Consider the following 22,963-nt stretch of genomic DNA (forward strand, 5'->3'; position numbering starts at 1 on the left):
CTGTTGTTTTGTGTGGTATAGACCGCATAGGGCAACCCAGGTGCAAGCCCGTCAGGGTGTCTTTCCATTAAAGTAAACTAGACTTGTGTTTGCCTGCTTTCTCCTGCCGTTAACTGAAGGTGTCCACCAGTGAAACGTTGCAGACTGCCAAGGTTGAGTTTCACTAAACCCGTGTTCGACCGCCCTTGACCGTGTAAAGTGTAGCCTACTGCAAAAATATTTTCCAGCCACGCCACACGTGCGCCCTTTTTCGCTCCTGGCAGTTTAGCCGTATGGGCATTACATTTGTTTACATGGCAAGCAGGAGGCTTTTGCAGGCATAAGATGCGGCCGGTAGACCGATCTTGCGGCAAAGTGTTGCCGCACGGCTGTGCAGACAGGCCATCTCTGACCCCCTAAAGGTTTGCTTGATCTCATCGCGAGCGATGGCCTCATAGCGAGATATGATGAGATGCGATGGAATGATTACAGTAGTTGGGGTAGTCAACAAGATGTAAAAAGAGGCGGTGAAAAAACCTTGGGGCGCATTGCTATAGACAGTCACTGGAGCACGTTGTTTGGTTGCGATTTTTCACTATTAGAGTTCTCCACCGTTTGCCTTCGGACTGCGGATAAGGTGTACAATGCTTCAAGAATCCAATGCAGCTGTCCTTCCGGCTGTGTTTTCATAGTTTCGTACACCGCTCATTGTTGAATGGACATATGTTGCATATTGCAGAAATTGTTGCTTTCGCGCTACTATTCTCCTTCGGAGAATGCGGCCTTGAAATGATCAGCCATGTTGTGCTCTTCATGCAGGAAAACCGGTCCTTCGATCACTACCACGGAACAATGGCTGGGGTAAGGGGCTTCCGGGATCCGAACGTGCAGGTAAATGCAGATGGCGTGTCCGTGTTTTACCAAAAGTCCGACCGGCAGAACGCCTCGGAGTACCTGCTGCCTTTCCACCTTTCCGCTGACCCTTCATACATTGAGAGCAACCAATGTATTATTGCTGGCTCCAACGACTGGACTGCGAATCACAATGCCTGGAATTGGGGCGAATTAAACCAATGGGTGACCCACAACACGCCATATTCGTGGGGCTACTATAACAGGTCTGACATCCCTTACCACTTTGAGATCGCGGAGGCGTGGACCATTGGGGACATGTACGCAGAGGCCGTAATAGCCTCGACCTGTCCAAACCGCGCGACGTGGATCGCGGGTACGATCAATGCCGAAGGAAGTCCCCGTGGCGACCCGGAAAGGAACGGAGGTAATTACATTGACAATTATCTCACTCCCGGGTGTCAGACTACTAAAAATGGTATGAAGTATTCCTGTTACCCTTTGAACTGGAAGACAATTGTCGATTATCTTGAGGAATACAACATAGACTGGTATGTGTACCAGCAAGAAAACGACTTCAGCGACAATCCGTTCCAATGGTTTACTCAATTCCAAGCTAGGACTGCCGGCAGGGATCCCGAAAAGGTGAAGAAGGCACTCTCGTTTCGCGGCATGGAGGGGTTCTATGAGGACGCTCGTCAGGGTACTCTTCCATCAGTATCTTATGTTATTGGCCCATTTGAGCTCTCTGAACATCCGCCGTTCCGACCTGTCGACGGTGCATATCTTTTGTCAAATATTGTTAAAGCTGTAATGGATGGTCCGAAGTACAATGAAACTGTTATTTTTGTTTCGTACGACGAAACTGGGGGATTCGGAGACCATGTTCCACTCTTCACGGCCCCTAAAAATACGCCAGGCGAATGGCTCGTTGACCCAATGAATACATCTCAGATCGTCCCCACAGGCCCCGGTTTCCGAGTACCATTTTATGCCATTTCACCCTACACCCGTGGTGGGTATGTTTTCACGGAGCCTGCCGACCATAATTCGCAGATTCTTTTCCTTGAAGAGTGGGCAAGGGCCAAGTTTGGAACGAATTTCAGCCAGGCGATTATGAACCCTTGGAGGAGATCACACATGTCGAATTTGACGAATATGTTCGATTTTAAGAAACCTGACTTTTCTCTTCCAATACTTTCTAAAGTCCCTTCCCCACGATTTGACAGTAAACATGTTTCTCAGTCAACTTTCGACTGCGAGAAGAAATTCAAAAACCGAAGGAAGCCACCAATTCCCTACGGCAAGCAGACTGAGCATCGATCACTGGTCGCGGAGAAAGGGTTTAAAAAAGTCCGCGGTCAATTGACAGAGGGAAGATACCTTGTCTTTGAGGCGAATAACAGTACTCTGTCTACAACTTTGTCAAACGGTTTATCTGTTCTTCCTGCCTGTCCGATGTATTCTTGTATATCCGAACAGTTCATTATTGAATATGCAGATTCGTCCAATATTTTCTCTAAAGAATTTTTTCTGAAGTCTGCCGCCACGGGACAGTACCTTGGGTGCAATCCTCATAAGATTGCAAAGACTTCGAAACACAAGCAACCGTTGTCAATCGACTTCCTTTCTACTGGGCGCTATGTTGTTCGGAATAAGGATGGATATTACCTCTCGACCATAGCAGATTCTACTATGGTTGGATTTGGTAGTAAGCCCACACATTTTAATATTTATTCCGTTTCCTATTAATAGCAGGAGTTCTTTTTAATGATTTTATTTGATTCAGTGTACTGTTATCAATTCCGGTATATACTTCAAATGCCGTTGTAACGGACGGACGTCCCGTAAGAACATTTCAGAACGTCAAGGGTGTAACCTTCAGCCCGCAATACTATAATGGGATTCGCTCAATCACCGAATTCAAGGTACTGTACCTGCAGTAGGAGATACGGAGTCATGGAGGAGGAAAAGGGAAATGAGCATGTGAAATCGACTGATCCAAAGTACATGGAGCTGGTTGCAATAGCTGTCAATGGCTATAACGATGGAACGTTCAAAACAATCACCGAGGCAGCCAACCATGTCAATGTCCATCGCACAACGGTCGGAAGACACATCAAGAATCAGATCCAGTTACGCGACCGAGCATTCGAAAAACAGCAATACCTGAAATATTTCGTAGAGAACTCCTTTGCAGAGTTCTTGGTGAGATTTCACCAACGAGTTGGAATTCCACTAAGCAGCCAACTCGTGAGATCTCTGGCGTTTTGTGTAAAGTCAAACGCGGATCAAGATGAGAGCAAAGAGGTCGAGCAATTGAAACCACCGGGAAGCCACTGGGTGAAAAGATTCGAGCAGAGGTCGGGCGCGAAATTTGGGCTATCAATTGAAAGCCCAGCTAGAGATCAGCGCAATGACATTGCTGTTCAGAAAAGGGCAGTAGCCCAATGGATTCAAGACAAGTCACTACTATTGAGCACCGTTCCTCCCGAAAATGTTGCTTATATCGACCAAATTGATCTGGACTCTGTACTTGATGGCTTGCCAAAGAGCTGGGATCCACTAATCGCTGACGGATCACCAGAAAATCTGTCGATATTTGAAACGGTGTTCGCGGACGGGACAATAGCACCAGGATTCGTAGTTACCACGAGCCCTGGGCAGGAAGATTCTATGAGAGGAATTATCGACGGTTTGAAAATCGATGGTTGGGGTTCTGCAATGGCTCCGCGGGAGGATACGATGCCTTACTTCGAGCTGTTGAAACACTTTGATCAGGTATGCAAACAGCAATGTCTGCCCGGTTCCAGGCGAGTTTTATTCATAAACTTATCATTCCCGCAGGATGAGATGACTAGACTATATCTCGAAACTAACGCAATTGAGTTGATCAGCCTACCGGATAACATAAGCCACTTACTACATCCGCTGAACCCATTATACTTTGGTCCTATCAAAGCACACTTATACCAGGAAGCATCGAAAAAGATTTCCACTGTGGTAGGCCCATACGGCGTTTTACGAGATTTTTGGCTTGCGATGTACGTAGAGAAGAGACGCGAGTGGACTAAGCAAATGATCACAGCTTGCTTCGAGAAGATTGGTCTTTTCCCTCTTGACCTGGAAAAGCTGTCTAACCAATTGCCGCGAGTTACTGTGGATATTTGCGAGCGGTATCCTAAAGTTCTTATCGACCGAACAATCAACATTGACGATATTAACGATACAATCGACGAGAAGTACTTATCCAATGCTGCATTTAATTTATTTGCGGCAATGGATCGATTTCTCAATTCACGAATGGTGCCTTCCGACGACAGAAGGAAGATAATAGAAAGCATTGGTACCGTTCATGTAACTATCAATGACTCAACTGGGAAATCAACGCGCTATAGGCTTTCTGATGCACTAGAGTCATATAGCAGCGTTTTCAGAGGGCAAGCCAGACAAGCATTTTTAGGTCTTTTGGAGCGCGGAGCATTGCCGGTAAGATCAAGTAGGTTCTTGGAGTGCGTTCAGGAAGTGTTTGAGAACCGAGAAAGAGTCGCTTCGAATCGCCTCGATGGTGATGCGTCACGTACCCCCCTTCTTGATATCTGGGTGAGACTATTTGAGTCTGTGATGGAACCTGATCTCCCTGTCGTAAGCATACAGAATGATTTGGCGACTTTATACAGAGCATACGAAGAGAGGAGCCTTCGAGATGATTTGATGAGAGTTAGTAAGCGCACCAGTGAAACCGTTAATTGTTCTCCAGAGGTAAGCAAGCGGTACAGATTTGGCCCGACTAATGGGTAACCATATTTTGGGGACGATGCATTGATAGAATTTCCTTTCTCTAAATTAATCTAGGTACTGTCTGGTACAGTGTTTGCCTATCTACTCCCACTTCAATTCTAGTCCGTACAACCAATTATCAATGTCACAGGTGATGTTCAATACTTTGGTTTCGTCCGAAAATTCGAACTTTGCATGTTCACCATTCAGGGAAACCGACTTTGGGGCAGATAAAATACCAAGAACTCGAATTTTGGACAACTGTGGAGTACTGTATTTCCCCTTGGTGACCAAGCTGAGTCCACCAAGGCTGGCATGGAACTCGGTAAACAACTGTGACCGGGGCGCAAGACTCACGCCATCGTCCAAATAGAGTTCACCGTGCGCATCGCCATTACTATCAAGTGCTACCAGCAATTCCCACGGATTTTCTCGGCATTCCTTCGTGGTGTATCCCGGTTCCTGCAGGGCAATAATGCTCCCACCTCTAACGTAAACAGGAATATGGCCTAGCGGAGCGTCTATGGTAAGATTAGAACCGCCATGTACCAATTCAGAGGTGTACCAGTCATACCAAACGGCTTCAGATGGAAGAACTGCATTTTCTACTGCCACCCTCCCCCTTTCAAGGACAGGAACAACAAGAATACTTCCACCAACAAGGAATTCCGTATCAATGCCTATAAGGGATGGATCTTTAAATTCCCAAGAAAGAGCTCTGAGCCATGGATCTCCATTGTCGTGCGATTTATGAAGCATTGTGTACATATAGGGCAAAAGCCTGTACCGAATATCAAGGGCCTTCTTTGCCGCTTCAGTGACCGAGTCCCACAAGTAGTATTCTTGATCGTTGTTGTGAAGGTCATTGTGGTTCCTGTAGAAGCTGAAAAACGCATTCAGCTGCGACCATCTGTTGCACATCTCTTCGTTTGAATTGCCAATGAAACCGCATGCGTCCGTGCCAAACATTGGCATACCGAATAGCGAGAAGCTCAACCCCTGGCTAATTGAGTATCTTAGATACTCCCATTTGGAAAAGTTGTCTCCTCCCCAGTGTCCCGTATACTTGCCTGACCCGGCAAAAGTGGAACGTGAAATTAGGAATGGCCTCATGTTGGGCAATACTCCCGCTGCAAGCGCTTCGTAAGTGTTTTTAGTCTCCTGGAATCCCCACAAGTTGTGCCAATCGTACTCGAGGACTCTTCCAGCATGGATTGCGTCCATTGGCATGGTTCGGCCGCTCATTTCATTAGGGGCCACTCCATTATTGATTACGTATTTTGGGAAGATCACATTCCGGGCCAGTCTTACTGGCTCGGTTGCTTCGGTGCCATCGAAGTATCTTCCATACGGAGTGAATTGTTTGTAGTTCCCGCGGTTTCTTGGTTGGCAATCATCGCGAGTGCAGAAGCTGGACACTTCGTTCATATCAAGCCAAATTCCATCATAAGGCAACTTCTTATGGAACTCGTCCAACTGGCTATACCACCAGTTGAAGGTATTAAAGCCGAGCCAGTCGGGGAATACACATGGGCCAGGCCAGACTCTACCAACAAAATAAGTGTTCTCAGCAGAGTTCTTGACAAACACGTCAAGTTTACGTCCTGAATTGTACGTTTCATAATCAGAATTTTCTGGGTCATCCGGCGAGTAGATAGCAGCATCGATTATGGGGACGTAGTACTGGTTCCTTTTGTGCAACTCCTCAATTATCCCTCTGAACTTGTCCTCAGGATAGTTCTCAGGATGAAGGGTGAAGTCCCGGAACCTGTCCATATGGTCTATATCCGACCACATGGTTTCCAATGGGATGCCATGCTCGCGGTGCTTCTCCACCCTGTCCCAGAAATCATCAGCAGACTTCATTCCGTATCGCGAATGGTGGTATCCTAGAGTCCAGTACTGGTGCATTGCAGGAAGACCAATCACACGTTGATACTGCCTGATAACTTCATTGGGCGAGGGGCCTGAAAAGAAGTACAACTCGATACTTCCGCCCAGTACCCTCCATTTGAGTTCTTCCTCGCCCACGATGATTTCCTGTGAGTGCGCATTACGCAGGTACACGCCGTGAACAGCATAGTCACCATTATCTCGACGTTCCTCCATGTATACGGGGTGAGTTCCGTATAGATTAGCCCCCACTCGGTCAGGAATATCTGCATTGTGCATTGTCCGCACCGTGCCAGGCTTAATCCTGAAATCATCAATAGTTTCACCGAGGCCAAATATATTGTGTCCCAGAGGCAATTCAGTAGCAAACTCAAGGAATTGGTTCTCAAAAACAATCTTGTACCCCTCGGTGCTGAAAACTGTGTCTCCTGTCGATTTGCGGATAATCTGGAACCAGAATGAAGGGTCATTGGACCATTGCACCCTCCAGTCACTGTTCTCGTCTCCACTGTCGTCTTCCACATAGCCTCGTGGCACAGCATCCGCTGGCAGGATATAATAAGATTCCTCTTGGTCATTCTCAATCTGGGCGGGCTCAATTGATACTCTAACACGGTTCTTGCTCTGGTACTCTACACTCAGGTTGAGCTTTGGAATATCGATACCGAACACATCAGTCGGCTTTCCGTCGAGTTCCAGGATCGCAGTGAATCCAACACCCTCCTCGTAAGTGATGTTGACACATTGGTATCCAGGAGCTTCCTTCTGGGGATCGGGAGCGTTCTTATCGCGCACAGTGGGCGTAAGCTGACTTCCCAGTATCTTAAGCCTTTGCTGTTCCTTGTTGGCCTTGTCCAATTGCTGATAAGCCAGGACACTTAAAGGCAGCAGCGCCAGGGCCATTACCCAGGCAGTCTTAACCTTCATGATTGAACGTTCTATCTCAACAATTAGCGCTTTTGCCCAGGTTCAACACAGATGCTAAAATTGGCGAAAGAGGCACAGGTGATAAAGGGCTAGCGGGGTTATGCGCATATGATCATGCAGGCGGAGTGCATATACCGTGCTGAAACTTACTTGACGGTCTCATATGTGCTTACAATGTTTACATTTCTGTTCCGGCAGGGATGAAAGGTTTCAATTGATGAGATCTGGTTGGCGTTTAAGAAGACCAACGGCCTAAATACAGTACACTATGTCACGGGTTTTTATGAGCGACAAGATCCCCAATATCACAGATTACCCGGAAGATCTGGACCTGACGGCCGTTGATGGAACTAGCGCACCTTCTAAATTAAGAGTCGTATTGACTTCCTCAGTAATCTCGTCACTTGTGCAAGCTCCATGAGCCTGCAGTAAATAATTGAAGAGGATGGCGATAACGTCCAGGATTTAGAAATTAATCAATGGCATTAACTTAAAAGATTGAATCTAGTAGATGTTATAATATGGAACTACAAGTCAAACTCCTCATCATCCAGATCGGAGCCCTCTTGGAGCTCAGTGGCCAGTTCCTTCTCACGCTCCCGCGCCTCTTCGGCACTCTTAAGGTCAACCCGGTGCGAGTTCATGGAATACCGCATCGACTTGACGCTGTCATTATGCAAAGAAATGCAGAACTTGATTCGCTCGTGGAACGCGTGCTGCGGCTCGGTGGTCGAATACACGTCCAGTACCTCGTTGGACTGCATGAAGCCACGCTCGTGGTCAATCTTAGCATCAATGACACCGTCCCTGATCGCCTTGGCCACAATGTACTCGGCACTCTCCTCTGAGTCAAGCTGCAACCGCAGACAGATATCCTTGAGCGATATCTTGGAGTAGGTCAGGCTCATGATTCGAATGCCTGTCTTGATAACATTCTGTCGAAGGCGGAGAACAAGCGTGTAGGTGCCGTCCCGCTTCAATACAGACTCGTACTTCTTGCACGTCTCGGTGAACTGGGCAATGTCGCCGACTCGGACAGCCTTGGTAATGGCAAAATACGCCTCGAGCGACTTTCCGTTCTCTTTGAAAGCCGTCTTCTCAGGAATATCGCCCATAAGCAGCTCTACGACTATTCTGAGCTTGTTAGCTGTCTGGAGGAACCCGGCCGCCAGCGGGGTCTGGGGCGCCTTACGAATTGCCGTGGTAACACGGTTGTAAGCCCCCGAGTAGTCCAATTGGATGGCGTTGATGCGCGCCAGGTAGTAGTAGTACCGAGCCGACAAGGCGTTTGACGCAGACTCGGGGAAAGTCGTCTTGGCCACGAGATTGGCAGCCTGGGAGACGTTGTTGGTGGACAGGTAGTTCCGCAGCAGCAAGCTGATAAGCGAGGCCTGGGTCTCCGTGTCGTACCGCAGCGTAGCCGACCTCAATGCGCCCAGCAAAGCAGGCCGAATCGACTCAAGGGTCCCCGTCAGCTCGTGGGCCCGGGCATAGTAGAACCACACCTTGGCGCCTAAATAGTCCATGCTTCGGCGGTTGTAGGAACGAAGTGTCCGCACGGAAATTTCGCAGGTCTGCTTGAACTTGTCTATCGACTCATTGTTGAGAATCCACACCTGGAGTAGCAGGTGCAGGAACACGTCCACCTCGGGCAGCAGTTCAGCCGGGACTACGAACTGCGGCTGCTTGTCAACCTCCATCTCATCCGATTGAGGCACGAGGGCAAGCAATTGGCTCTTCTTGTCGCCGTCCGGGTAGTATTCCTCGAACACGGTGCGTAGCACGGCCAGGGTAATGCGTTTTCGCAGCGCTGGCAGGCCCCTCAGCACGCGCAGCGTGAATCTCGGATCAAAGTTTGCGACAGCCTTTTCGAGGTAAACAAAATTCTGTTTGATCAATTCAACCGTAACAGCTGGGTCGGCGTTAGAATTCTGCGTCACTGGCGACGCCGGCTTGTCAGCGTCCATTGGTGAATTCGGCTTTGGTGGCGACATGGTGGTGTATGGGTTACAAGACGTGGGTGTCGTGAATCTAGGGCGGGGGGTTCTGTTCTCGACGAATTTTTGGTGATCGGTGGAACTCCCAACGCGAGCGCACGCGGTCCTCTTTCTCTTCTTCGCCTTTCTCAAGGCTCCATCGAAATCGGGTGTTCTGAGATGTTCTTTTATGCCCAGGATTACCTCGATGACAATTCGGTATTAATTATTAACAATGAAGCAACCGATTTCGATAGAGGAGCTGATGGCCAAGAAGAAGGCCCTGAAAAAGGACCAGGCTAGGCCGAAATATATCTCGAAGAAGGACCGCGAGGCGCTGCAGAAGACCAATGTATCAACCAACGGCAACAATACGACTGCAAGATCAAATGGATCAAATGGAAACTCGGTGACCAAGGTATTCGTAGAGAGCGAGAAGCGAAAAAGAGAAGACAACCTTCCCCCGCTAAAAAAGAAGCGAACCGATAGGTTCAGGTTCGAGTGGAAGAAGACGGACGATACGCTGGAAAGGGACGACTATTTGTATGCGGCGGCTGCGGCTGTGACTAGCGAGGCGGCGCCCCAGAAAGAACGCGACGAGATCAAGGATGTCCACTGGTCACAGAAACCGCTTGGCGAAATGACGAAGAGAGACTGGCGCATTTTTAAAGAGGACTTCGAGATTGTTACCAAGGGTGCTACGGATCTGCCTTCGCCTTTGCGCACATGGTCCGAGTCGGACATACCCAAACGGATCCTGCGTATCGTCGACGCCCAGGGCTACAAAGATCCGACTCCAATCCAAAGGGCTGCTATCCCAATTGCGTTGTCAAAGCGCGATGTCATTGGCATCGCCGAAACAGGTTCAGGTAAGACTGCTAGCTTCATTATTCCTCTTCTTTCTAGTATCATTGACAAGCCCATGACAACGGAAGGACCCTACGCGCTGATTCTTGCACCAACGAGAGAATTGGCGCAGCAGATTGAGGCCGAAACCAAAAAGTTTTGTGAACCTTTGGGTTTCCGGTGCATTTCTATTGTCGGTGGTCACCGCATCGAAGTGCAAATCAACAAGCTGGACGCGCAATGCGAAATTGTCATTGCCACTCCAGGCCGTTTGCTTGACTGTATAGATCGGCGCATTGTCGTATTGGGGCAGTGTAAATACGTTGTACTTGATGAGGCGGATCGGATGATCGATTTTGGCTTTGAGGAACAGGTACAAAAGATCCTCGACTACCTGCCTCCTGGAGAGCACGCCCAAACTATGATGTTTACAGCTACATGGCCCCGTGCCATTGAGAAGATGGCTGCGAACTATCTCCAGAATCCGGGAACTATTACCATTGGCTCCCAAGGCCAGGCGACAGACCAGGTTGAGCAGTTGGTTGAGTTCGTCACAGGGGAGGAGAAGCGCAAGAAGCGTCTCGTTGAAATCGTATCGCGTCGCCAGTATTCCCCTCCGGTTATTGTATTTGTCAATATCAAGAAGACCTCAGAGGCGGTGGCCAAGGCCCTTAACGACGCTGGGTTTAAGGCAGTTACCATGCATGGCTCCAAGTCTCAGGAGCAGCGAGAGCAGAGTCTTTCTCAACTGCGGTCTGGCGCTGCCCAAGTTCTCGTTGCCACAGATGTGGCCGGTCGAGGTATCGACGTCCCGAACGTCTCGCTCGTGGTCAACTTCCAAATGGCGAAATCAATTGAAGATTACACGCATCGAATCGGCCGAACTGGTCGAGCCGGAAAGAAGGGTACTGCCATTACATTCCTTGATATGGAAGAGGACGAGAAGGTTCTTATTGATCTTAAGCGTGTTATTTCCCGCAGCAGAGTTTCCAAAGTGCCTATTGAGCTGAAGCGCTTGAAGTAACGCCACATCTAGACATGTCCTTTAATCTGTTAGGTAGGTGGAGATGCAATTTTGATTGCTTAGATAGATGCAGTCATTAATTTATTTATATTTCAAACACATATGATATGAAGACTAATCACTCTCGTCGTCGTCGTCGTCGTCGTCGTCGTCATCATCGTAGCTGACGAGACCCCTTGGTGCAGGCTTAGCCGTTGCAGTGGCCAATCCTTTCAGCTTGTCTAATGTATGCGAAGAAATGAGCACATTTCCTTTTTTTGTAGCATTGTCATCATCAGCATTTCTTTTACCAACATCGCTACCTTCATTATTGCCCGCCTCCGGCTCAATAGCATTTATCTTCGGCTGATTATAATAAATATCATCTGGAGCCTCGTACCCCTTCAGTCCATACGCGGCTTCAGACTTGATTCGCTTGGCTGAACGCCCCTGTCCACTTTCAAGCTCTTCTATCGCCTCTGGAGGGAGAATTTTCCTAATAACCTCGGCCGCCTGCTCTTCTATTCTTCTCTGTTCACGGGCGTGTGATGCAGGATTGGGGTCTTCCGTAGCCCATCTCACTGATAAAACCTCCTCCCCATCGAGACTCTGTCTGTCCATGGCCTCCTTGGCAAACTGTGCATTGATCTCGTTCATGTAAGTCACAAACGCGACACCCCGGCTATGTAGGACTCTTATTCGGTCTATGTCGCCCCACTCCGAGAAGTGCCTCGACACGACCTCGTCCATATCATCCCCAATCTTGATCCGCCCTACATAAAGGGTCCGATTCTGCCGCATAAACGAGCCAACACCCCTCATGTCATCGCGGTAGTCCGCATGGCGGTCTCGGCCGAAGCAGTCGTAGTTTGGAGAGAATATGTCAGTGACAGTGGGCAGCCGGTGGAGATACTCGCACTTTTTGCCTCGATAACACACTCCACGGGCGAAGAACAGGCAGAAATACGCCCCGTGTGTCTTGTCTGCTTTGGTATAGCCTGAGTCTCGGGTGATGTTACACCGGCCAACTGCTTTTTCGAATCGAAACTTGTCGTTGCTGCTATCGCCTCCGCTCCACTTGAGGTACCAGATGTTGAACACTGTGCCGGTCTGAGGCGGTTTATCATCAGCGACGATACTTTCTATATCTTTCTGGACCCTCGCAGGGCGCCCTTTCTTCTCTCTCTTGGTTAGTTGTCGCTCCTCAGCCATTATCGTTGGTTATAGTAACCGTTAGTTGTTTAGGGCATTTGGGATCGAGATTGAAATTTACGCGCACGGCTGACCTGAAACATAATGTCCACCATTCATTATTTATACCTCATAATGTATATTTATGCAGGTTACTATATGTATTCTAAGATATTTTGTGTACACAAACAATATGGAAACAAATATGGCCGAGGAGATCTATGTAGTCGGTGAATTATAACGACCAGTCCCAATTAGTTTGTCATCCTAAGTGACGCAAACCCTTCCTTCTGGTGGTTCTGTACTATACAGAGGATAGTAACAGTGAGATTCTTCCAAGCCAAACGAGCAATTCATGAAGATTGATTATTAAATACAATATAAACAAGATATATATATATACACAAGAGGCAAAATAAAAATTAAATAATACCAGGTACGTTAGATCTGATCGAATCTAATGGCGGCCAGGATTTCCCGGGCGCCCTTATCGGTTAGCTTCTCGGCCAGGTATCGGCCAACCTCAGTGGCCTCCATCTGAGTATGTACAATGCCCTTGACAGTCTCAATGACAGACTGCTTGCCGTCTACTGACACGACAAGTCCAGTCAGCTCCAGCTCTGCCGTCTCCTCCTCATAATGCGACTCTACACCAATCGGCACCGAACACCCGCCCTCGAGGCTTCGCATGAGCTCTCGTTCGGCCCGACAACAGAAATCAGTACTCTTGTCAGTCACAGCACTCAACAGCTTCATGATCCGCTCATCCCTGCTTCGAATCTCAATTCCCAGCGCACCCTGGCCCACGGCATGGTACATGTCCGGGCTCTGGAGGTAACTCGTGATGCGATCGGTCAAGCCCAACCGCGCAAGCCCAGCGACCGCCAAAATAATGCATGTGAATGGCGTCTCTGGGTTGTCCAGTGTCGCCAGCCGAGTCTGGAGGTTGCCTCGGATAGACTCGAACTTGAGGTGTGGATACCGTCGCTTGATCATCGCCGATCGTCTGATCGAGGAAGTGCCCACAATGCTGCCATCTGGAAGATCGGCAAGCGTCTTATACTTAGACCCGGCCATCATAACCAAAGCGTCCCGCGGGTCCTCTCGCTTAGTAATCGCTCCCAGTTCGCACCCTTCGGGGAGGTTAGTCGGAACGTCCTTGAGCGAATGCACAATCATGTCCAGCTGGTCCAGCCCTTCGAGCTTTTCAAGAAGCATGACCTCCAGCTCCTTGGTCCACAGAGCCTTTCCTTCAAAGGAGTACAACGGCTTGTCGCTGCGGTTATCACCGAGTGTCTTCAGGGCATACACAGGGAAACTCAGCCCCGGATGGGCCATCTGCAACGTGTCAGCGACAATCTTGCTCTGAACCACGGCGAGCTTAGACTGTCTCCCGCCGATATAAACCTTGGGTTTCAACTCGTCGCCTGATCAGTTAGCACCCCGGCAAACTCCACGCACTTGAACAACTTACTGCTCGAGTTATAGATGATAGAAGGCTTGTTCTCCGTCATAGTCGTCCCTGGCACGGCCCTTTTCATGGAATATTTTCAGTCCCGATGTATAAATGGGGTAGTGTGTCTCGCGCGCGCAGAGCACCCAACGGCGCCCTGCACGGCTGGTCCCGATCGATGACCTTCGGATTGGCCCCCGTTTAATTGGATGCTATACGACGGTATACGATATAAGTACGGTATAAGATATAAGTACAAACGCAGCTAATAGTTCTTGGGGGGCCAGCTCCATATCCCCCTGGTGCTCCACTCCGCGGAGCTGGTGGACCAATTTCCATCCACGGAACGGAGCCTGCATTATACAGATACATGTAGTGCCATTTCAATTGCCGTTCTGGAATGCGAGTTATTAGACTGATAGATTGCCGTTATTAGAGCCCAGTTATGAGTTATGACTCCTGAATGACCGGAGACTCGCAACGTTAAATAGTTTAGCTACAAGTTATGTTTAGCAATTGGCACTTTTGAGATGTACCGGTAATATCCTTTGTAAGGTCAATGTACGGTTGCATTATTAAGGAATCCTACGGTTTTCATCAATGTGTATAGTTTTAAAAGTAATCTGCTGCACTCGACAAGCAATATATTTTTACTTTACACGTGACAGGCCTTGAACAATGTTGAAGTTACGGTAAGTCGTGTCAGGTCCAATGAATAGCTCGTGGCCAGTCCATTCGAGCAGAATGGTGTTCAAGTTTCACACGCAACGCTTAACTTAGCTTCTTGAAACCGCATATAGTACGTGAGAATGGCAAGCGAATCTTGGACAAATTTTTCCAAAGTTTTAAAAGAAAGATAGGCTTGCTTGGCCTGGGAACATAGAGCGCGTCGAGCTAGATTCATGTACATACCTGTCTATGTTACCGTGTACTAACAGTATTGATGGCATACAGCAATTTGCAAAGCTTCTACAACAATTACAGGAGTAGAGCAGCGGACAGTGGCCGATAATCCTTGAGAGAGCTCAAAACTGGTATGTGTGTCTTTTGCTGCTCGGGGATGCCGAATTTAATCACCAGAAATAATGTCGAATATAAAGTCGAAAAAAAAGCAAAAAGCGCAAATAGCACCGAAATTTAGAAGGCTATAATGCTTCTTAGAAGGGAGCTTGGTGTACTTTTGCTTTCGTACTTTTCTTGGCGGGACATGTTCCCCATTGATGGTCTTTGGAGGAACAAACAGGTCATAAGCCTTCGCTTTCGTCGATCAATCTCTTCACAAATCAGACGGGATTGACTCGAGTAGGAAAGAGCTGGAGATTGGGTAGATTCTTCTGAACTCCTGGTACTTCATTGGGAAGAAATTAGATATCCTGTCTTGTACATGTGTAATACATGTACTCGACCATATTCCCGCCGTAGCCATGGCGCATAACAGCTTGCCAAACGTCGGCGAAGGTCGAGGGGCACTCAGTTTCGACAATGGCCGATAGCTCTCGAGGAAAACCATCAATGATCAAAATCGGTATCTGTTCTTGCTCGAAAATAATGCAGAATTCAATCATCTTATCATTAAAGATAGTGTTGGATAATTTCAGATATGTCCCGGTATCCCATCTGGAGTTTGTGTACATATCAGGAGGATTAGGGTGCAAGAGGGCCGTAAGGGACGGTTCCGCGGTATAATACCGTAGTGCATCAAGTTTCTTATCGTCAGGAGCTACCCGAGTAAGCTGAGTATAGATAAGTGTACAATCTGCTATAGCCACAGTTTATGGGAGTATCACAGGACAGTGATGATCTACGAATAAATGAGGTAGGGGCCTGAGCTGGATGAGAAGGCTGGGTATGATTAGGCTCAACCGGCAAAAATGAATTCTCTCTGTCACCTGGCGACACAGGAGGCACTTGAGCGCCTGATGTTGATTGCGGAGTTTGTAGCTCTGGTGCTGGCTCTATTTTTCTGTTGATGCTGTTGTTTTTTTTTTGAAAAAATGCCGCGCTAAAGCGGTCTTTCCCTGATTTCGCCTTCCACCAAGTGTGAGTAGCGCAACAGGATCTGATTGAATAGCCTTTGGAGGAAATATGAACTAACTTCTTAAATTTCTCTCTGTTTTTGCCACAAGTATTTTTTGGAAGCTCCGTAATGGTGGATTTATAGGGAGGGAGAGATCATGCCTAAATCAATCCTCATTTGAAAATTAGGGGGAAAGCGAGTAGTTTCAGACCTCAAGCTATATTAACGACGTTGGACAATGGAAAAGGCAATTCCCCCCACAAAATGCGACAATGTGTCGCGCAAGTGGCTGCGAAGCCGACTTCGCGTAATTGCATGTCGTTCAGGAAGGAACCAATCGTATTCTAAGCGGGTTAGGAAACGAAAAATATGCTCGCTAGTCAGTTTTCAGGAGCAAATGGATGCCTCTAAGAACTGGATATCAGAATTTCACCAGCAGGGCGTAGGAACCACGACTTTTCTGCAAGACCGAGATATACAGTAATGATATCAGTAGACGGAAGCTATTATCGGAGTGTACGCCGGTCTCCCGCTGGAGATGATCTGGGGCAAAGATGCAGCTGAAGAAAGTACATGGAATGAATTGGTAGAAAATTACTAGTGAATAATAGCAGAAATCAATCGATAGATTATAAAGAGGAATTGCACGCTATGGAAGCAACAGTCGTTCTATAGACTGACTTCTCTATCGCAGGCACTGAAAGTAGCAATATTGGTAATCCAAATACGATTGCTTACTAATGAAATGTGAAATTTTACTAAGGCGAGAGTAATCGCCAATCTCTGATTCTGGTCTGGTTGAAGACAGGTCGCGGCAATGAACAGAGATAGATGGGATCGCGTGAATAAAAAGCTACGGGAAGCCCCCGACGAGTTCAGCCTGTGGCAGGAGCTTATTGAAGCGGCAGAGTCTCTAGAAAATGGTCTGAACAAAACGTCTTCGGCCGAAGCGATTGAGCTGTTCCGGGACACCTTTCGGTCTTTCTTGCACAAATTCCCTCTGATGCACGGGTATTGGATCCGCTACGCGAAGAATGAGTTCAAGTTCGGGTTCACCCATCGAGCAGTCCAGGTATTTGAGCAGGCTGTCAGTACGGTGCCCGGATCGGTGCAGCTGTGGACGCGGTACTGCGAGTTCATGGCCCTAGTCGAGACCCACGAGCCTAATGCGGCCAGAGCGCTCTTCAACCGAGCCGCTGAGGCAATTGGGAGCCATTTCTATGCCCACGAGTTCTGGGATAAATATCTCGAGTTCGAGGAACAGCAAGAAGAGCCAGAGAATGTGTTCAAAATTCTGCAAAAGGCGTCCCAGCAACCGATCCATCAGTATGCGCGGTATTACCAGCAGTTCCGAGAGATGATCAATTCAGTTCCTGTAGAAATTGCTGTGCCAGAGGAGAAATTACAGCAATTCCGAGCCGAGCAGGAGTTAGACTATGACTCGCTGGTTATTGGCAGCGATGTGGGTGTTTCACTGGAGGCTGATCTGAGGGCTCGAATCGACTATTACTACTCTATTGCACACCAGAAGATACACGACAGTGTTTCAAAGAGATGGCGGTATGAGTCCAAGCTCCAGCGGTTCTTCTTCCATGTCGTGTACGTGCCAGAGTCCGATATGGTGAATTGGAGGAATTATCTCCAGTTTGAGCACATCAACAAGGACGACCGTGCTATACGTCTGCTATACGAAAGAGCCGCAGCCAGCACGGGTCTTAATGAGGAGTTCTGGATAGACTATGCGCGATATCTAATATCCCAGGGAGATACTAACGAGGCAATCAATGTTCTAAGAAGAGGGTCACTGGTGGTGCCAATCGGCAGAGTGGAATTGCGACATTACTATGCATCTATTTGCGAGCTGACTGGCTACTCCGACATGGCTTGCGCTATTTATGAGGCGATATTAGATCAGCTGCCCTCATCTGCGGAGACCATCAAGCTCTTCGCCGGACTGAAATGCCGGCAGGAGTCAGTTGGCGAGGCAATTGCATTTTTAAGCGCCAAACTTGAGGATGACACAGTTGCTTCAGAGACTAAGGCTATCCTTACGCTTCAGCAGGCGGCTTATTTAAAGAAGGAGCACGGTATGGCCCGTGCCCGAGCCCTATTAGTAGAGAGCGAGCCGCAGTTCACGTCTAATCTGTACTTCTGGAGAGAATACCTGCGGTTTGAGATCAACAGTGTGCCGGATAAAAAATCCACCGATAAACGTGCAATCGTCGAGCGTGTGTACGATCAGATGCGTAACAGCGAATTAGACCAGCTGAGCATCAAGGACCTGACGCATATTTATATGGACTATATTTTGAGCGAGTCTGTCAGCGATAACGCCCAGGCAGCCCAAACGTTCATCAAAGCTGATTCAACCGTCCACAAGACTGCCACAGTCTGGATATAGACTGTCACATCAACACATTATGATAGCGCTAATATTATTCTCCGCGAAGTGAAGCCACGGGAGCTTGAGGGCTGGCCCCTCAAATGTAAATTGAACTCGAGTAGAGCGTAATATGAAGGGGGGGGATGCTAAGAGTGTCTATTGCGATAAATAAATAAAAGCGTCACTGAAGAACGACTTCAATGAGCACGTTGACCATTGTAGAGATTGTCCAAAAGACGATCATAGCCAGACCAATGCCCCGGCTCATGTACCATCGGTTGAGGGGAACGGCGATTGCCAGGAAAATGAGAGACATTAGTAGCGTCGCGCCTGAGATAATCAGGCTCGAAGAAAGGTCGATATGGTACCCTTCTCCGCTGGCTCCGCGGCGGAGAAGCACAATGAGGCATGATATACCGACTCCGACGAGGATGTTGAGCATGGGCCCGCCAAAACACGCAGACAGCGCCATCATTGGGTACCCCATCTTCGCGACAGTCATGTTGGCGACCAAATCACCCAGCGAGTTGCCCATGGCAAACACTGTAACGCCGAGAATAGCGTCGGTAATATCGAACACAATGCCCATGAGCTTGAGCACGCCAACGACCTCATTAGCGATTGCCGAAACCCACGCGATGGCAACCACAAACCCAAAGAAGGAGATGGCACGGACGGCCAGTGTAGGAGTGCTGTTCGGGGCTACGACAAAGTAGAGGACTACAATCAGCAGCGCTGAAATGGCCAGGCATATGGGCAGCGCAATGAGCCACCCGCGGTGCGGGCCGTACATGAAAAATGCAATGAGCATCGGCGCCAGGACGCACTGGAGAATCAACAGCCATTTTGGAATCTGCGCCGCATCGCCAATCTCTTTCACGATGCCCTGCTCTCGTTCGAGCTCGGATCTCATTTCAGTCTCATACACCGGGACGCTGAGGGTTAGGAGCAGCACGCTTGGCGCAGTAAGGACGCTCGACACCATGCCATGCCAGGGTTTCTTGCGAAACCCTTGCATTGTCGGGAACAGCGTCATAATGTGCTCTGACCGGACAGTAGTAAGCGGGAACCGCCACGACCATTGCCTATCAAGGGCCGAGTAGGAGTCTCGTCGAGCGTGGTCCATTGACGCTCTACTTGGAGCAACCGGCGACGGCAGGGCGGCAAAAGCATGCTCGACGTCGCCGTTCTGTTCGTACTCGGTGATGATGAGCCGCGGAATGTCAAACTGCCCAGCACGGCTAATGTCAATTGAGCCGCGCGGTGTGGCTGGTGCAGCTGGTGACGCCGGGGTTTCTTCCGCTGTGGGCAGTGTAGTCCGCGAGTCGTTAAGTTGGATGCCGCCGTCGGCAGGATAGGCGTGCTTGGACTCCTCGAGCTTGCTAATAAGCGATCTGAACTCCAATGCGCTGAAAAGAGACGGTCTGATGGGTGGTGCCGGCGACGCTAAGCCAGACAGATGCTTAAAGTGGTGCTGGGCCGGCGAGGTTGGCGCGTCCTCGCGCCGCGGCGACTGGGGCGAAGCCGCCGCATGCGGCTGAGCGTGGTGAGCCGCCGACGAACCCGTGCGGCGGTGAACGCGCATGAACCGCGTCAGCTCCGAGTAGGCCTCCTGCTCCTCGGACTCGAGCTCTTCCTCCATGCCCGATCTCAGCGTGTCGTCCGACTCGAGCTGGTGCTTGTACATGCCTAGCGTGGAGCCTCCTCCTGTAAGAGCGGCAAAGTCGGGGCCGCCCACTGCGAATTCGCTGTCGTCGAGCCCTTCGTCATCCGACTCAATTGGGCGCTCGTGCCCCGGCTCCGTGTAGAAGTCGCGGGCCCGCGTCTCGCTTACGTAGGTTCGTCGCCGGCGCGAGTTGTGCCAGTGCAGCCACACGACGAATAAGACATAGGCGACGTACAGGGCGAGCATGACGGCGCACTCCCACGGCTGGAGCGACCCGTCGGACACAAAGATCATGGCGAACGTGATGGACACGATAAAGAAGAGAATGTCGCGCATGAAGCTCTTGCGGGCCACTTTGAAAGGCCGGATAAGCGCCATGGCACCCGACACGACCGCCACGATGAAAGATGCGGCGCCAATGAGCTCGCCCACTGCCAGTGACCCGGAGCCGATCTTCATAGCCGCGTAGGTGCTAAACACGTCGGGAGACCCGTTGCCAAACGCGAGGAACGTCACGCCGACAAGCGACTCCGACATTCCCAGCATGTTCGCCATGGTGTTGAGGTTCGGGCACAAGAAATCGGATGCGGCGATGCCGATGGTCATAAACAGGCACAGCAGCCACAGGCCCGAGGCGACGAGAAAGGCTATCCCGGCCGCCGTTGAACTCGTGCAGTAGTAGACGCGCAGGTAGTCAATGTACCCAACGCTCTCTTCGGTGCAGTGGTACTTGACGAACTGACACTGGTCTCGGGCCGTTCTTACCGCTGCGCATTGCACTTCCTCGTCGAGCGGGCCTGCGGCAGAGGCGAGGGCCGCCAAGAGAGCCCCAACGGCCAGCAGACGGTACACATTCAGTCCTGCTCCTCCTCCGCATGCAGTCATGGCCTGTGCTCCTTCATGCGTTCACAAGGGACAGAATATTTATTTTAAGAATAACCGGTGCAATGCCAAATACCGGTTAGTCGACACCCCTCACAAGGTTATATTACGTATACTTTTGGGAAGGGCTATTGGTATACTCGGGGATATGGCTTGGCGGTGATTTCCGCGCCCGCAGCACAGCCTCCGATCTCCGGAACTGTGATGTCTACGACGAGGTCACATAGATAAACAACAGGCGGTTTACTACCGGTACTTGACAGAGGAAAAATCAGCCTATTGGGACTATAGAGGGCTGGAAGATATACATCGGCGGATCAAGGTCTTGTTATTTGTGCAGCTAGTTACCGGATATTACCTTTGAGATACCATTCGTAGTACGGAGAACCACGACGATAGATACGAACTCCAACCCTCATTAGGTAGTACTGTAATTATAATTAGTCTAAGAGGAAGGAGAACTAATTTAAGTGTCTAAATTTCTATCGGCAATAGCAATACTACCAATTTCCAAATGAGGCACAACGGGGTGATCTTATTACTATGCTAAGGTGCCGTGGCACGTTAGATACTGTAACATAATAATGATCTTTAAAATGGGTGATAGAACTGGAGCAATGTACCAATGGTAATCAGAAGGAGTAAAGTTACTGAAACTGTAGTAATGTATTACTGTACCATGGTTTTTGTTAATATTCAATTTCTATTTCATTGTGAAATCAGGGCGGAAGAAGCAGGGGCCCAATAATGGTACCCTGGTACAGGAGATTGGGGTAGAGAGTAGTAACAAATGAGTAAATAGGAGTAAGCAATAGCAAGCCGTATTATTAGGAGTAAGTAGAAGTAAGAAGTAGTAAGTAGTACAGTAGTAAGTGTAGTAGGTAGGACGCAAGGAAGCGAGATCTGTTGAACCAACAGTGGGTCCGGTGGAAATAATGTCATTGCACCTAGCACAACTTTTGCGTGCTACAGTAAGATCGGCCAAAAAGTTCTTTCCACGGTTTATAATTAAGAGTTTTGCATGATAGGCGTACGTAATGCGGGTCAAAAGTGTCAGATTGCCATCACAGTAGATCGATATCCACCCCCTTCGATAGTATCCCGAAGGAATATACATAAAGGCCTACAGCAATCAGATATCTTTTTTCTACCTTCTGTTGTAGCAGCACAGTCAGCATGGTTATTTTCAAGTTTTTTAACCATGAAGCGCATTCGCGAGGCTGTTGTGTTCCTCCTGTGAATAGGGCTCACCATATGGCTCTGCTGCAGCGGGGATAGTATCTACTCTTTCCTACCATGGAATACCTGGCCTACGTAGACTACAATGCAAGAACTGCTGCTCTAGAAAACAGCGCATACAGCATTGGGTTGCTCCTCGATCAATTCGAAACAATCGAAACGTGGAGAACAGGCAACATTCACAGACAGCACATACTGCAATACGCCAGAAACAGTGACAAGATCTTCGTCATGATCAAAGACGGAACAATGTGTTCTGGCAAAGAATGAATGGCCATCCATGTCCTCACAACCCTGCAAAAAGTGCCCAACTTCGCCATCTACTCCGACTCGCCCGGATCGATTGCAGGACACACAGTCATAAACGCGCTCCAAAACGTCTCCCGTGAGATCCTCGAGTCTGACTAATTCTACCAGTACCAACTACACAGGTGCCTACACGACGAGCACAAAATAGCCGAGTATGGCGATGTCGACGTCAACGAAGGGTGGCAGCTCGACCGATTCCCCATGCTGGCCCACGCCTGCTCCGTGTCGCCTCAATAGGACTAGTTTATGTACATGGACGGAGATTTGTACTACCTCTTCGGCAACTTGATGGCTTACCTTGATGACCTTGATCTGAGCAAGCCACTGTACCTCGGGTCGCAGGCTGCTATTGGCGATCCTGTCATGCCGTTTGCCCATGGAGGATCCGGAGTAGTCTTGTCGACGGCTGCGGGAGAGCAGACCGTGGCCAGCACCCGGAGTATGTCCGCGAGTACGAAGAGATTTGAAACTTGCTGCGGTGATGTCATGGTGGCACTAAGTCTCAAGGAGAAACTTGGAATTCTCGTTTCCGCAGGGTATGACTACCCGACTGTGAGCTACAAGTTT

The 22,963-nt window shown here is 49.1% G+C and overlaps 9 protein-coding genes across 9 annotated transcripts; 4 read left to right on the forward strand and 5 right to left on the reverse strand.

Moving 5' to 3' along the window:
- Positions 1-639: 639 nt before the first annotated feature.
- Positions 640-2,583, forward strand: TRVA0_065S00298 (nonhemolytic phospholipases C family protein; the record flags this gene model as incomplete). The annotated part of the gene is made up of 1 exon (XM_076687602.1): positions 640-2,583. The coding sequence occupies one exon, from the start codon at positions 640-642 to the stop codon at positions 2,581-2,583; it is 1,944 nt and encodes a 647-aa protein (XP_076538161.1).
- Positions 2,584-2,790: 207 nt separating this feature from the next.
- Positions 2,791-4,632, forward strand: TRVA0_065S00320 (uncharacterized protein; the record flags this gene model as incomplete). Its single annotated transcript, XM_076687603.1, has 1 exon — positions 2,791-4,632. The coding sequence occupies one exon, from the start codon at positions 2,791-2,793 to the stop codon at positions 4,630-4,632; it is 1,842 nt and encodes a 613-aa protein (XP_076538162.1).
- Positions 4,633-4,713: 81 nt separating this feature from the next.
- Positions 4,714-7,431, reverse strand: TRVA0_065S00342 (glycoside hydrolase family 31 protein; the record flags this gene model as incomplete). The annotated part of the gene is made up of 1 exon (XM_076687604.1): positions 4,714-7,431. The coding sequence occupies one exon, from the start codon at positions 7,429-7,431 to the stop codon at positions 4,714-4,716; it is 2,718 nt and encodes a 905-aa protein (XP_076538163.1).
- A 527-nt stretch (positions 7,432-7,958) lies between these two features.
- RPN3 (proteasome regulatory particle lid subunit RPN3) lies at positions 7,959-9,398 on the reverse strand (the record flags this gene model as incomplete). Its single annotated transcript, XM_076687605.1, has 1 exon — positions 7,959-9,398. One exon carries the CDS (start codon positions 9,396-9,398, stop codon positions 7,959-7,961), a length of 1,440 nt encoding a protein of 479 aa, XP_076538164.1.
- A 244-nt stretch (positions 9,399-9,642) lies between these two features.
- On the forward strand, positions 9,643-11,277 carry PRP28 (mRNA splicing protein PRP28; the record flags this gene model as incomplete). The annotated part of the gene is made up of 1 exon (XM_076687606.1): positions 9,643-11,277. The coding sequence occupies one exon, from the start codon at positions 9,643-9,645 to the stop codon at positions 11,275-11,277; it is 1,635 nt and encodes a 544-aa protein (XP_076538165.1).
- Positions 11,278-11,391: 114 nt separating this feature from the next.
- Positions 11,392-12,468, reverse strand: CWC2 (active spliceosome conformation promoter CWC2; the record flags this gene model as incomplete). The annotated part of the gene is made up of 1 exon (XM_076687607.1): positions 11,392-12,468. One exon carries the CDS (start codon positions 12,466-12,468, stop codon positions 11,392-11,394), a length of 1,077 nt encoding a protein of 358 aa, XP_076538166.1.
- Positions 12,469-12,888: 420 nt separating this feature from the next.
- HEM3 (hydroxymethylbilane synthase) lies at positions 12,889-13,961 on the reverse strand (the record flags this gene model as incomplete). Its single annotated transcript, XM_076687608.1, has 2 exons — positions 12,889-13,874; positions 13,922-13,961. The coding sequence occupies 2 exons, from the start codon at positions 13,959-13,961 to the stop codon at positions 12,889-12,891; spliced, it is 1,026 nt and encodes a 341-aa protein (XP_076538167.1).
- Positions 13,962-16,734: 2,773 nt separating this feature from the next.
- Positions 16,735-18,318, forward strand: TRVA0_065S00452 (uncharacterized protein; the record flags this gene model as incomplete). The annotated part of the gene is made up of 1 exon (XM_076687609.1): positions 16,735-18,318. One exon carries the CDS (start codon positions 16,735-16,737, stop codon positions 18,316-18,318), a length of 1,584 nt encoding a protein of 527 aa, XP_076538168.1.
- Positions 18,319-18,481: 163 nt separating this feature from the next.
- YCX1 (Ycx1p) lies at positions 18,482-20,851 on the reverse strand (the record flags this gene model as incomplete). The annotated part of the gene is made up of 1 exon (XM_076687610.1): positions 18,482-20,851. One exon carries the CDS (start codon positions 20,849-20,851, stop codon positions 18,482-18,484), a length of 2,370 nt encoding a protein of 789 aa, XP_076538169.1.
- Between the last annotated feature and the right edge of the window lie 2,112 nt (positions 20,852-22,963).

Source organism: Trichomonascus vanleenenianus, assembly GCF_965637985.1.
Source record: "Trichomonascus vanleenenianus strain CLIB 3782 genome assembly, contig: TRVA0_065S, whole genome shotgun sequence".
Taxonomy (NCBI): Eukaryota; Fungi; Ascomycota; class Dipodascomycetes; order Dipodascales; family Trichomonascaceae; genus Blastobotrys; species Blastobotrys vanleenenianus.